Source organism: Sinocyclocheilus rhinocerous, unplaced genomic scaffold (genome assembly GCF_001515625.1).
Source record: "Sinocyclocheilus rhinocerous isolate Xijiao unplaced genomic scaffold, SAMN03320098_v1.1 scaffold1267, whole genome shotgun sequence".
NCBI classification, from domain to species: Eukaryota; Metazoa; Chordata; class Actinopteri; order Cypriniformes; family Cyprinidae; genus Sinocyclocheilus; species Sinocyclocheilus rhinocerous.
The window spans coordinates 427446-441960 of record NW_015661278.1 but is presented as its reverse complement, the minus strand read 5'-3'; the positions used below and the strand labels follow the sequence as shown (position 1 = coordinate 441960).

At 38.6% G+C, this 14515-nt stretch overlaps 2 protein-coding genes across 7 annotated transcripts in view; one reads left to right on the top strand and one right to left on the bottom strand.

The window, feature by feature from the left end:
• Positions 1-14515, top strand: part of LOC107726274 (E3 ubiquitin-protein ligase RNF123-like) — a 188741-nt gene that overhangs the window by 123592 nt on the left and 50634 nt on the right. The window lies entirely within an intron of this gene.
• Positions 788-14426, bottom strand: LOC107726275 (amphoterin-induced protein 3-like). 3 transcript variants are annotated; one of them, XM_016535810.1, is made up of 3 exons: positions 13630-14426; positions 12083-13405; positions 788-1010 (listed from the first exon to the last, which is right to left on the bottom strand). In XM_016535810.1, the coding sequence occupies exons 2-3, from the start codon at positions 13367-13369 to the stop codon at positions 933-935; spliced, it is 1365 nt and encodes a 454-aa protein (XP_016391296.1). In that variant the 5' UTR covers positions 13370-13405; positions 13630-14426; the 3' UTR covers positions 788-932. The 3 variants fall into 3 exon arrangements, with proteins under 3 accessions (XP_016391296.1, XP_016391294.1, XP_016391295.1); XM_016535808.1 differs by lacking the exon at positions 788-1010 and having other exon boundaries at positions 11890-13405; XM_016535809.1 differs by lacking the exon at positions 788-1010 and having other exon boundaries at positions 11890-13400.

Sequence of the window (14515 nt, the reverse complement as noted above, 5' to 3'; positions counted from 1 at the left end):
ATTTGGACAACTTTAAAGGCGATTTTCTCAATATTTTGATTTTTTTTGCACCCTCAGATTCCAGATTTTCAAATAGTTGTATCTCGGCCAAATGTTGTCCTATCATAACAATTTATTTATTCAGCTTTGAGATGATGTATAAATCTCAATTTCGAAAAATTGACCCTTCTGACTGGTTTTGTGGGCCAGGGTCACATATGGCCTATTGAAAACTCAAGTAAAAGAGATCATAATATATACCGCAGAAAAACACATTACTGCAATATTGTTTTTCTAATACTGTGCAGCCCTAGTTAGGACTGAGTGTTAGACTAAGCAAACAGCTTGTAAGCTGCACTTTTTGTTGCTGTGGTTTTTGTTTAATTTGTTTTCAGGTATCAAAGTCTGGCCTTCCATATCTATGCAAAAGTCGTTAATGACTTGTGCATGTAAATATTGAGAAAAGACAAACTGCGAGTATGCTTTTCTTTATTGAAGACATTTTTTTTCCACCTCGCCTTATCTTAAGTCTCGAGTCAGTGCCATGCTGTCTGTCATTCCCACAATGCATCATTACAGATCACATTCACAGTCAGAATACCATCTTAGCATTTCAGGAAGAGGGAGGGATTCATATTTTGTCATTTAGTATACATCATCTCATTCATTATTGCTTTACACAGGAAATAAAGAAAGATAGACGTGGCATTTTCAAACATAATTTCCCAACCAGAAGTTGTAAACATCATTGTCTTTCATTGAATTATCAGCATTGCTTTCTTTCCCTCGCTGATACACAGTGCGTGGGTGGAGTTTTTAGGAAACATCTTGTGAATTTCTGTTTTGTAAGAAGAAATATTATTGTGAGACTTGTGCGTCCTGAAGTTGTATGGCTTCTTGCAGTGAAAAGGAGGTTACGGCTCGAGATGTGTTTGTCATCTTATCCGCAGAGATCATTGTGGAGATGCTCGAGTGGTCCATATGTCAGGGGCAAGAGGCTGCTGTGTGACCGCTGGTCTGGATTGACACATCTTAAGAGAAGAAAAGAAAGCAGAGAGAATCCGAATGGAGAGTGTAACACAGACAGAAGCAATCTATTCAGGACTTTCTCAATATTGTGCCTCTGACATTTGATACGTCCTACAGAAAGCCTGAAGATGGGATCTTTCTTTGCGGATTTGTGCGATTACTAAAACAATAGTTCACCTAAAAATGAAAACGTCATGAAAAAGAAAGCCAAATCCATCAAGCTTTGTTGAACACAAAAGAGAACTGTAGAAGCATGTTCATGCTCCTGTTTTCCAATGAATGTAAATGGGGATGAACACTGTCGCGTTCAAAATATGAGAAAATAAATATGACTAAAGAACATTAAAAGCCCGTTCACACCAAGGACGATAACTATAAAGATAATGATAAAGATATAGTTCTAAAAATCGTTCTCAATATTAAACGGACGCTAATATCGTTATCTTTATAGTTATCGTTCTTGGTGTGAATTTTTAAAAGTAAAAACAGTAAAAATAGTTTGCTTACCAAAATGGTAAAAACTGTAAAACCTGTTATTCATATTTTATGTGTAATTGCACAGAAAAATCTTGTAAAATGTAGTTTTTGGAAGTAAAAAGTATAAATTACTATATAATTTACAATTAAGAAATATATCGTGATATCAATTTTGGCCGTATCGTCCAGCCCTAGTTTAAATCTATATATGTAATGCAATGTACCTTTACAGTAAATTGTTAAAATTGTGGTTAAATTGTTTTTTTGTTTTTTTTTAAGTAAAAATATGTCTCCCTATAACATAATAAAGAAGTACAAATTATATATTTGTTTAAAAGTTTTAAAATGTTAAAAGCTTTTTTTTTTCACAGTGTACAGTATAGTGAATAGTGGTTTAAATTTTATCATATAGTTTTTTTTGTTTTGTTTTTTTTTGTCCGAAAAGTTCTCAATCATCCATCTACATTCACTTTCATTGAATGGAAAAGAGCAGCTCAGACTTTCTACAAAACAACTTCCTCCGTGTTCCACAGATCCAACGCAAATCCTTTATTGCATATTCCTTTAAAGTTCATCTCATTCGCCTCATTTATCACACTGGCATCTGTCTTACCAAGGACATTTCAACACAAAGCTTCACATCCCCGTCGCTTCGTCATGCATTTGCATGTGTGTATTTACACCCATCTGACCGGCTCTGGCAGGAACGACGGAGCCTTTCTCGCTCGTCTGAAATAAGATGACCATCCCTTGAGGTGTGATGGCCAGTGTCCCTGTAAGCTTTTGCTTTCAATATGTAAAAATAAAATAAAGGGTTTTCACAGTGAAACCATAGAAGGACAAGTTTGGATCCCCAAAGAACCTTTCAGTGAACAGTTCTTAAAAGAACCATTCTTTTTCAGTGTAAAGAACATTTGAAAAATCTATAAAGATAAATAACTTTTTTTTTTTTTTTTGGGAATGGAAAGGTTCCATAAAGCTTCTCCATGGAACCATCAATGCCAATAAAGAACCTTTATTTTTAAGAATGTACCATTCCAGCCTATACTCGTATTCAACATCAAAGAGCAAGACTGAGCCAGTGATAAAATTATGGCCATTTATATCCTTGATATACCAAATATGATAACAGCACATCACAAAAGAGTCATGAAATAGAGGTGACAGATGGATTTGAAGCATTAGTTATGGATATTTTATGGAAAAATGTTGAGGTAGAGCAGCAGGCAGGGCCTTTACCAGAGAGAAAATGGGTGAATACATTCCCCTGGAATCCAAACCCTTTATTTGGCACGTCAGTTTTCACTCACTGTTCAATTCTGAACCTCGAATCACTCAACTCGCAGTTTACGGGCCTGTCAAAGCTGCAAGAACACGTGTCACCTTCTCACAAGCTCTGCGTGACTCATGGGCGCAAGCAGTCATGGAAGTACAGAATATTAGCTTCCCAGTAGTGCTTAAAAATAAGAGATCTCGACGCTGTGGGGTGTTATTAGACGGTTATGGTGATAAGAAACGAGTGTTTTTGTAATCGATTCCATGCTCTGTGAGACTCCACACCACAGGTGGTTGACGTTCCCCATCAGTAAATACTGGTTTAGTGCAGCCGTTATAGAAAGCTGCCAAATGGAGCTCTCGATTTGCAGAATTGCTCCCTAGTCGAAGCGTTTGCAGAGTGAAATGTGTTTTAATGTTATTTAAGTTATCATCAAGCCATTTCATGTAGTTTGAGTTTTCCTTGGTTTTAAAAGTTTGGGGTCAGTAAGAAGTTATTTATTTTTTTTAATTCATATTTTTATTCAGCAAGGACTCAATTCAAATCAAAATTGTCAGTAAAGACATTTATAATATTGCAAAAATAAATAAATATCTATTTCAAATATGTGCTGTTTTTTGAACTTTGCAGGGAAAAAAGCAAGATTTCCACAAAAATATGAAGCAGCAACAGTGTTTCAGCATTGATAATAATAATAATAATAAATGTTTTCTTGAGCAGCAAAGCAACATATTAGAATAATTTCTGTAGTATCATGTGAAATTCAGCTTTGGATCACAGAAATAAATTACATTGTGCAATATATTCACATAGAAACAGTAATTTTAAATTGTAATAGTATTTCACAGTGTTACTGTTTTCAGTGTATTTCCTATCGAATAAATGCAGCATTGGTTTGAATTTTCTGTATAATATTCCAGGTTTTTGACGTGTAATTTGAAGGGTTTTAAAAAAAAGTGTTGGTTTTGCATGTTAGATTTAACATGTGCTTTTTTTGAACTGGGCAGGTGTTTTCATAATACTATGAACTCAAAAGCTTATTGAAATTTAGTTGTTGCACTGTTTTCCCCCCCCTGAATCCTCTGCATTTCACGTGTTCATCTGTGCCATGTTTATTCTGCAGTCTTTCTTTCTCACCCTTTCTCTGTGAAACTGAACTGTAACTAGGGATGCTCCGATCGATCGGCTGGAGATCGGTATCGGCCGATAATCACATTTTATGACTCGATCGGTACTCACTTCAATTGGCCGATCTCACGAACCGATCGCAATTTGATGACGTCAACGCGTGAGGACGTACATAATGCGTGGGGACAAATAATTTGGCGCTGCAGTCATGTCATCGCTGGTGTGGAAATGCTATGACGTTTCGAGAAACAATGAAAAATTTGCTATTTGTCGTGTATGTTTTGCATGATGATATGATGGATGGTTCATTTTTAACAGCAGATGCAGTGACATTAGAGCTGACGTTAGAGCCTCACTGCACACGTCTGTGGCGCGTTATGGCTCCACGGGAACCGGAGCTGATCGCGGCCGCTCTAGTCAGTGCTTGTGTTTATAACGGCCAGCCGCGGCACGTTTCTGAAGCGCCTCTCCACGCTGCTTGGCTAAAAATAGTCTTTTGCGAGTTGTCACAGCGTTGAGGACGGAACAAAACCTCGTCGGAGCCGTAAGGGATAATAGTAACATAGTAAGCTGATCGTGGGCTGCTTTTAAATGAACATTTAATGTGGATATACGAAAAGCAAAATAAGTTTGCTGCATAAATCAGATGGACTTACTGAAAATGCAAATTCATTCTCTGCCAGCAGGAGGTGCTTTAAAGCGGGAGAAACAGAATTTTCCCCAGTGATGGCTGTACACAAAGCAGCGCTGAGCTCACAAACGCTGCTTTATAGAACATGCAAGATGAAATGAAAATGACATTGAAAATTTTCTAAAGAGAGTCTTCCTTCAGAAATACAGTGATATAAAAACACCCGCGCCTCGTATTGATTTTTAATTGTGCAGTACGTGCTCATGTTTATTCAACGAAGCCTTTTGGAAAATCGGTCAGTTTTGATATTGTGGCGAGCGCCACAAATAAATAAATGTATTAGAAACACATCCCACTGCACAACCACCTGAGCCCAACTTCAGTCTACTCATCACCTTAACTTTAACTGCGTTTGTAGCCGGTGCCATAGCCAGACTGATAAACAAACACAGACCGGAAGTTAACTTCGGGCCAGGCGCGTGCGCCCGATGAAACCGTCTATATAAAGCTTGAAGCATCAGAATCGGCATTGGTATCGGCTGATCACCATAACAAGAAATCGGTACTCAGTATCGGCTGCAAAAATCCTTCTGTATGCATCCCTAACTGTAGCATACACAGCTTCTGAGGTGTTTCTCTGTTTATAACTTGGTGGCACTAAGTTCTCTTGTTGTGAACCGAATCCTCAGCCTGCAGTTTATCAGGAAGGTTTTTTCCAAACTACTGTTGTGCTGTTTGGCTACAGCGCTGCTCCATGAATCTTTGCAGCATCATTCATCAGGTGTTTACAATATTTTGTCTCTCATGAGATTTATTTTCCATTGTGATATCGGTACTAATATGGTGAAATTCTTTGAACATGATGTTTAATTGGTTGTCTGCTCTGTACAGCTCTAATAGCAGTAAGTCATCGTAAGCCTGCCCTGGACGGCTTCATCAAATACCAGCGGAGCGGCTAACTGCCGGCTCAGAGCGCTCATTAACAATGCCTGCTAATTAACTTAAGCGGACTCCAGGCTCAGAGTTCATGTCTAAACATCCTGTTAGGTTCAGAGAGTGAAAAAGGATACGCTCGCACACACATCTCACAGGGGAAGTCCTTAATTATAGCACTGTCGATACCCAGACCTAAAACCAGTTCAGATGCTTACGAAGAAAATGAATGAGAAAAATACTACAAAAACTGGCCTTTCTCTGTTTTGCTGTTCTTGCAGTTTTTATTGCCGATACCAAATTCTTGTGCAGTTTTCCGTGAGAACCATAATGGTTAATTTCATTGTATGTGTATGTTTCAATAGTAATGTGCATTTGAGAAGGCTGACCTGCAAGGGTTGGTGTTACTTTGACCTGGTCCCTGACGCCCAGTACTTTCCACTTTCTCCAGTGTGGTTTGATTTCCACTTTGAATGAATCTAGGCCAATGCCGTATTTCCGTCTTATTGAAATCTGAAATTAATTTTTTATGTTTTTTTTAAAATTATTATTGAAATATTTTTTTTAAATGTTAGTTTGATTCCAATGTATGTTTTTATATAGATCTGTTTTTATTTTTACATATTTGAAATACATTTTCTGAGCTTTATAAACTACCAACATGACCTAGTCGCAAACTTTGTAGTGCAATTTGCCATCCCTTGATTTTATTTTTAGCTTTGTGGTGAATAGGTTTCAGATTGTTGGACTTTTTTAAATGCTGATATCAGAGGGACGTCCTAAATTGTTAATGAAGGCTGCCTGACCATTACTCTAAAGCTTTCTTTCTTTCTTTCTTGACCTTGGGAGTCAAGCAAGATTTTCAGTAAATAACAGCTTAAATTTCAGGCTATTTTATGATTTTAAAACACATGTTGGGTGGACCAATTTTAAGATATTTATGGTGCTCCCCCACCCTTTTTGGGTGGGGGGACTTTTGTCGTATGCCAAAGAGCAGCATAAACATTCTGCTAAACATCTCCTTTTTTTTGTTCCATAGAAAAAATATGACTAAATTGCCTGTACTGTATAGAAATGTTGCTTTAACTCATTTGAAAGTATGTTGTTTTTGTAAAGTTATGGCCACATTTACCATTGTTTACCATTGCACATTTTCACAGGCCAAATCCAGTCATTTCAATAGGAATCCATGTGAATGGGAATATCATGAATGCAAAAGATTTCTCCATGCAGATTTCACTACGAGATTAATTCACAACATAGTATTTGCTGCATTGACCAACAGAGAGCTGTTTGATTTGAAAGTGATGCCTGTGTGAGCTGTGCTTTTGTACCATTTGTCCTAGACATTTAACAAAAATGTCACTAATGTAACCACATCTTTACTGCGCAACCAACAGAAAATAGGATGCACAATGAAACAGCACTGTGAGGTGGCTCTGATTCATGTATTATATATTTGATGCATATTTTATGATTGGGGTTTAATTGGTATTTTAATGTTTTAGAACTTTTTTAAATCCTGTGTAATATGCTAACAGAACAGTAATAATAAAAAGAAAGAAAAAAAAAAACACAAACCACACTGCAACAAAACTGCTTGTTTTCTTAAGGTGGAATTAATCACAGCTTTCATTTCACCCGCGCAGTTCCCAGAATGAAAGAACAACCACAGTGAAGGATTCATCTCAGATGTAGATTACAGCTAAATCTGTCCAGACAGTATTTGTAGGAGGCAAATCTCAGCTCTTTATTTGTCTGGCGTGGTTCATCAGAACTGTAAATATTCTTGATTTATGAGCGCTCTAAATTAGTTTGATGGTAATGGAAGGACTGTTGTGGGGCTGTGATGAAATACCAGGGCCAGAACTGCAGGAAATGAAAGATGCTGTAAAGGAGGGTGATTTATCTGTCAATCTTCTCAGGGATCTACTATCTAGACCTAAACCAAATAAATAATTTTCTGAATTAGTATATTATTATTATTATTTTTCTATAAAAACGTATTTGCATGGCAGAATGCAAATGCTTTTTCTTTTTTGATTATATGGTTTGCCATTCGTCATAATTGCTAAGGTTACACCTCAGACACACTGTCGTTAAATAAGCTATTTCATTCTCTCAAATGCATTTTTTAGTTATGCTTCCAGTTCCGCTTAAAGCATTCAGGAATAGAGTCAAGCTAATCAATTACGCATTCCTCATTTACATGTTCACAGGCTGTTGTATTTGTCCTGCTGAGCTTTAATGGTGGAAATCTTGCGGAGAAGCCAGGAAATGAAAGCCTAGCTGATGTGACTGTGTTATGGGAGACTAAAGCAGTGTATTTATTTTCAGTGTAGCACTGATCAAGGCCTTTCTGCAATACATTGTCTGAAAGAAGTGAATTAAAAAGAAAAGATCCATTTTCAGTTAATGACTAAGCTGTGATGGACTGTTCGCACCAAGTGCAATGCGACTAGCAGAAAGAAGGCTAAAAAAAAATCCAATGCACCAAATGCCAAATGCTCATAATATTAGGGGGAAAAAAACTATTTATATAATTTATAATGCTTATAATTCATATTTTTTTAATTTATTTTTTTATTTATACAAATAATTTATTTTAACTTAAAAAAGTATTTATTATATTATATATTATATTATATTATATTATATTATATTATATTATACACACTAAAAGTGCCCCACCCTTTATGGGCTTCCTCTCACTTTATATGTATTAAAAATGTTTTGCACCTAAGCTAATTAATACAATTAATCATATTTGTATAATCACATGCATTTATTTTATTTTGATAGCCTTAATTGTTTAATCTTAAAATGTTGCATTCATTCACTTCTCAAAATGTAGATTTGGTGTGAACATGCCTTTTTACTAAAACCTTTTATATTGTGGTTTTGTAACAAGATAAAGTCTGTTTCCAGGGCGTTGCTAATGTGGACCAATAAGCTTTGTCGTATAGCAGCAATGGTAAAGAGAAAATATCGTGGCTCAAACAAAAGCCCATATTAGTTTTCCCACTCGGGTATCTGAAGCTCAGCATGGTGCACGGGGAAGAACATTTTTAGACCATTTTTACAGCTCAGCAGATGTTATGATTATAGGATTTCCCTTTATGTATTCTCCTGCAATATAGAATGATGTCCTGGATTGTGGTTGATAGGTCCGTACTGTGATTATGTGTGTTATAAATGCCCTTGTTAATGCATTTTCACAGAAAGAATATTGTATTTTAGTTTGTGTACATATAATAAACTTTTTATGCTGCTTGACATATTATCGCTGTTAACATTGATTCATCATCGATGCAAGATTTTAGTCATACCCTGTGTGTTATTGGGTATCGTCTTGCAATCTTATTTTCCTAATGATGGACTAATTACAGTGCACGCATGCACATGAAACTGATATTCGAAAAAGCCCTCTTACATACAAACCTTGGGTTTCAATTAGCCCCAGGCTCATATGAGGTTTCTCCTGTGCTTTTTTTGTGCTGTCACAGTTTTGACATATAGTTCTTTGAGAGTATTGATCCTGTGTGATAAATAAAACACTAATGAGGTGGACCACACACAGCTCCGAGGCAGCAACTGCACCCCACTGCATAAAGTCCCTTAGCAGGAGCTTTATACAGCATGAAAAGACACGTACCCAGCAGAACATGCATTCAGGGTGGTGACGATTATGGAATCTGGTATATCTGAGCGTCTGAATATTGTAAGACATTCCAAGTCTTTAAAATGTTTTGCTTTAGGGAAGGCGGGGGTAAGTTGTGCCAGTGAGGCAGATTATGTACAGTTTTGGTCATGTGAATATTTATTTAGAAATGGGTTGTCAGATGCAGGTGATTAAGAAATGCATATGAGAAAAGTCCGTTTTCTTCCTAAAAATATGTATTAAACATGAATTCCCATTGTTTAAAACCCTGTAAAATTGTCTAGATAAAGATGAACCATGAATCGTTGATGGTTTAAGGTAAAATATACTTCAACAAATAGTGATAGTAAGCTTTGCATCCATATCCCAAAAAAATAAAAATAGTGTTTATAACAATGGTTTGCTATATTAAAATATTATGAATATTACACCTCTCATTATAAAATGGTGTATACATAAAAAGGTTTGCCTTATTACCATATTGATGGCTATTAAAATTAGAATATTTAATTAAATATTTAATATTAAATTAGAATATTTTGCAGCAAAATAGACTAAAATACTTAAGAATATGGGATTGTGGATAGTGGATGTGGATTGTTTTTCTGATTTACATTAATTTATTTACTTACACAGTATTTAATCACCCTCAATTTGTTCCGAACCTGTGTGACTTTCTTTTTCTGCTAAACCCAGCACATTTCGTATTTCAGAAGGCGGGCCTTCATTTGATACAGGAACTATTTGAGCCGTTCATGCTAGACTGGGGAGAGAGGTAAAATAATGTGTTTTTCGAACAACCTAGTGTGAGAGCATGTTCTGACTTTGTAAAAGAGCATAATAGGACCCCTTTAAAAAATATATTTTGAAGAATGTTGGTAACCAAACAGTTTTGGGTACCGTTGACTTCGATTGTATGGGGGGGAAAAATACACGCTAAGACATTTCTCCAGATATCTTCACTTATGCTCCACATAATAAAGAAAGTCATACAGTTTAGGAATGAAATTAGGGTGAGTAAATGATTGCAGAATTTTCATTTTTTGGTGAATCATCCCTTTGAATAAAAAGTGGCACATCTTACCCCACTCTCTTCTACTCCAGAGCCTAGATGGAAACTATGCATGCCTTGGATGTCAAAATGTGTGTCCATGCAGATATTGTTAGAATTGTGGCACAAAACAGTGTGGTGGTGATAATGATGATGATGGTTATGATAATGGTGGTTTTAGTGACAGCAGTACAGCTTTGGATGGAACACACTCATTAGTATGCAGTTATTCTGGGGAAGATGAGCTTCGGCTCAAGGGTAATGTACTGTTGTAAAATTCTCCCTTTACCCGTATGTTTTAATCTGTGGGTCACGGCATATCTCCAGATCATCACACAAACTTGATTAATCAGAATCTCTCCCTTCACTGGGCCCGAGGTTCCAGAGATAAAAAGAGTATTAGTGGTTTGTGCTGCAACTTCATTGGTCAGTGAAATTTTTGTGTGCCATTGTCAACCAAATATGGGCATTTTTGTATGCCGTTGTCAAAAGCAACCATGATATTCATGAACATTGAGGTTTGTTCCCACATATATCACACAACTTTTGTCATGCTCTAGTTGACAGCAGCTTTTGATGATGTTTTGTTATTTTGTACAGTTGCACACACAGTTTAGATTTACTCTTGAGTAGAAAAGCAGGAACTTTAGGACACACATTCCATAGTTTGAATGTTCACCTTTGCTATAAAGACTTCAATTAAGAATAAGAAGGCAGACATTTACCTCTGGGGTCGAAGCAAAAGGATTTATTAAGAAGCTGACATAGTAAGGATTTGTTGGAGAGGTGGGTTGCAAGGGGAAACATGGAATGCTTAGGAAGGGGCAAAAAATACTTTTTCACAGATTCCATTTCAAGTTATAATCGTACTAAGGATATGTGACCTCTGTGTGATATCCACATTCATATAGGTTAAGATCACCACTTTGCACAACTGCATGTCAATTTCTTTAAATAAACAATCTCTACTTTTATAGATGCATTTTCTCTGCCCAAAACCCTTACATTTGCAAAGTAGGCAATGAATTACTGCTGCTAACTAATCACCAAATTGCCAATCTGAAACACAGGGATACAAAGGACATCTAAAAAAATCAACATTCTAGTTATATCTGTAAAAAACTAGATATCCATTATGCACTTGTCATTTTCCTCCATATCATTCATGCTATTTCTAGAGTAGAGTAGGGTTTATGCAGTATTCAGTGGGTTATAGGCTCTAGACAAGGCATTCATAGAATCTATCAAGGCTCAAGCAGTGGTAAAGGGAAAGCTTTTTAGCCTTTTCAGCTTTTGTAGTTTCAAACCAATTCCTTCCTCTCGTAACGCCGTGGCTCAGTCAAGCCTTAAAGGTGATTCTTGGGAGCACTTGACTCCATCTTTTTGCCTTTATTTCTTTCTGTCTTTCTTTCTTTCTTTCTTCTCTCTGATTGTATATGCTTTCCTGCTCTGTTCTGCTCACTGATATGGGCTTGCAAAACCCTCTCCCTGATCTGTCCTGAGTAGCTGTGCAGTTGCAGACTGCCACGTTGAAGGACCCTCGTGCTCATTTGAGCAGGTCTTTGGGATGACAGTAAGCATCTGCTATGGCACAATAGTGGTATCTGAGAAGACGGAAGTGACAGAGTCAGCATCGCTCCGTGTTACTGCCAGCTTGGAATGCTCAAGGGCCAGTGCTGCCCGCGGCCTCCCATTCTGTGCCTCCTTGATGGGTTCCAGAAAGACCACATGCTTTGGGATGACAGTAAGCATCTGCTATGGCACAATAGTGGTATCTGAGAAGACGGAAGTGACAGAGTCAGCATCGCTCCGTGTTACTGCCAGCTTGGAATGCTCAAGGGCCAGTGCTGCCCGCGGCCTCCCATTCTGTGCCTCCTTGATGGGTTCCAGAAAGACCACATGCTTGTTGTTACTGACCTTGCGGCCGGGGCCCTCCGTAGTGGCAGGTGGCGTTGGTGTCAGGATAGACGACTGGGCACTGCATTGGTTCGCAGGGCTTGGTGTTGCTGGTAGACACCAGCAGCGACAGGGTGTCAAGTAGAGGTACATAAGGACCAAAACCAGGCTGACAATGCAGCCCAGCAGGGTTGTAAAGCCAGTGTTAAAGGGCTCCTCCTCTTGATCGCGCAGCTGCACAGTTACATTAACTTCAAGAGAATCGTTGCTTGACTCTTGATGGTTATGGACCATGCACAAGTACACCCCAGAGTCGTTCTCTTGTGCCACCAAGATTTCCAAAGAACCATTTGAATACATTCTCAGTGTATTGCTATTACCAGGAGGAGCAATGTATTCCCTACTTGGGGATACCCACGAATAGTTGAGATGCTTTCCCTTTAATGATGTTATACAATCCAACATCACCGATTTCCCAGCGTCTGCTTCCATGCTAACTCTCTTCATTGGAAGTTTTATTATGCAGTTCTCAAAGTATCGTACATGCTTGAGAAAACGCACCACAGCACGTTGCTCACCATAAAGCAAGCACGTATGCTCTTCCCGAAAATCTGTTACTGAGGTAAAGCCTCTGTACTCCCATTGTTTAAACAGGCTGTACATGGAGCACTCGCAAATTAGGCTATTGTTGTGCAGGAACAACCCATTCTGTACCTTTTCCCTTAGAGCTGCGATGTCTTTGACAGGAAGGTTGGGCATACGGTTCGAACTTAGATCCAGAGTGGTGAGATTGGGATGTTCTTGAATAGAAAAGAAGGGGAAATCTGTCAGTCTGTTATGGCTCAGGTAGGCCTTGTGTAGGTTACTCAAACCACTCAGGGCTTTGCTTTCTACCCTCACTATCTGGTTGTTGTAAAGGAGTAACTCCTTGATTCCTACTAACTCTTGAAAGTAGTGCTCCTCTATAATGTTCAGTTGATTGGAGGAAAGGTCCAGATGGCGTATGCTGCTTGTATTCCGGAAGGTTCCAGGAGTGAGTCTGCTCAGCTGATTGTGGGCTAACCGTATGGTGTCAAGATTGGGCAGAGCAGAGAAGCTACCCGCCTCAAGACGTTCTATGCGGTTGTGGTTGAAGTCCAGTGTTGCCACCATTCCAGGCAACTCTACCGGGACTTGGTTGAGGCCGAGGTTGGTGCAGCTCAGGATATCGGATGCAATCAGGCAGCCAGAAGGGAGATTGGCTCTGACTAGCTGCAGCAGAAAAGAGCTCAGCATTAGGGGTGCGGCCACACCCTGAGCGCACAACATTGTGTCGTCAGGACGTCTTGGTTAGGTGTTCCTATCCTTAAAAATTGGACAGATCAGATCGCAAGACAAGGAGAACAAAAAGACATGAGTTATTGAATACAGTGGCTAGCTTGCTCAATAATTCTGCGCTCAATTGGCACTGTTCTGTCAGCCCAAAGCGTGAGAGTGCATCAATGCAAGGACTATTATTATTTAATCAACTTACTTACAACTTACAAAATTCTAATCTTAGAAGTTGAAGACGATAATATTATCTTTACCTTAAGGTTGCCAGCAGTTACTCCAAATATCCCATCTCATAACTCTTGTTTGGCTGGTATTTGAATTTTGAGTCCTGCCCCAGATTTTAGTCCATTCTCAGGTAGAGTGAGTTGGAGGCGCGGTCATCAAAGGGAAAGCAATTGTTTTTGTTCCATCCTCAAGGCTGAGCCCGACCTTCTGTGCACCATCCTTTTTACAGTTGGTGTTGTTTTGCAGTCCTGACCTCTGGGATAGAACAGAAGAGGTCTTAAATCAAGAGTTAGCTCACTGCCACAGGCTGGAGGATGTTTTTGAGAAAGTCAGCATCCTGTCCAGTTCAGTTAGTATAATCTTGCCCTCAGCTGAGCAGCAGGCGCATAGCGTGTCACATGAGCACTGGTCCACAGTAACCACAATAACAGTCCACAATACAAGCAGTATGATGTTAGTTTTCGTCACAGTTGTTTCTCAGTGTTGCTCCAGAACCCGGAGAAAGTGGTCCTTAAATTTTAGACATACAGTTTGTCTGCTCATTTTGTTCAAGTGACAAATGGCATATAGGGCTACTAACTCTCGGTGACATTTAAGCTTCCAGTGTCCACATGGCTTCTGGAGAATCTGGTGAAAATATTAAAGCACAAACAAAGATCATGATCTTAAAGCTTTTTGGTATCCCTTCCAGATAACATTTATTTCTTCCTCAGCATCCATCTTTTTTTTGTCCTATCCTCCGATTTGCTCTCTGAATTGTACGGGTCTTCCTCCTTTTCCTCTCTGTCGCTCTCTCGCAGAGATTGAGTGTATACTACACTTCCTCTCCGTCTCTGTCTCTGTCTCTCTTCTCTCTGCGCTCTATAAACAGACAGGCATGGAGTTTCAGAGGAGGGGCGCTCTGGAGGGGGGTTC

Excerpts from the sequence above, each read along its gene's own strand:
- LOC107726275 (XM_016535808.1), bottom strand. The coding sequence starts at position 13,369 with ATGTTGTGCGCTCAGGGTGTGGCCGCACCCCTAATGCTGAGCTCTTTT.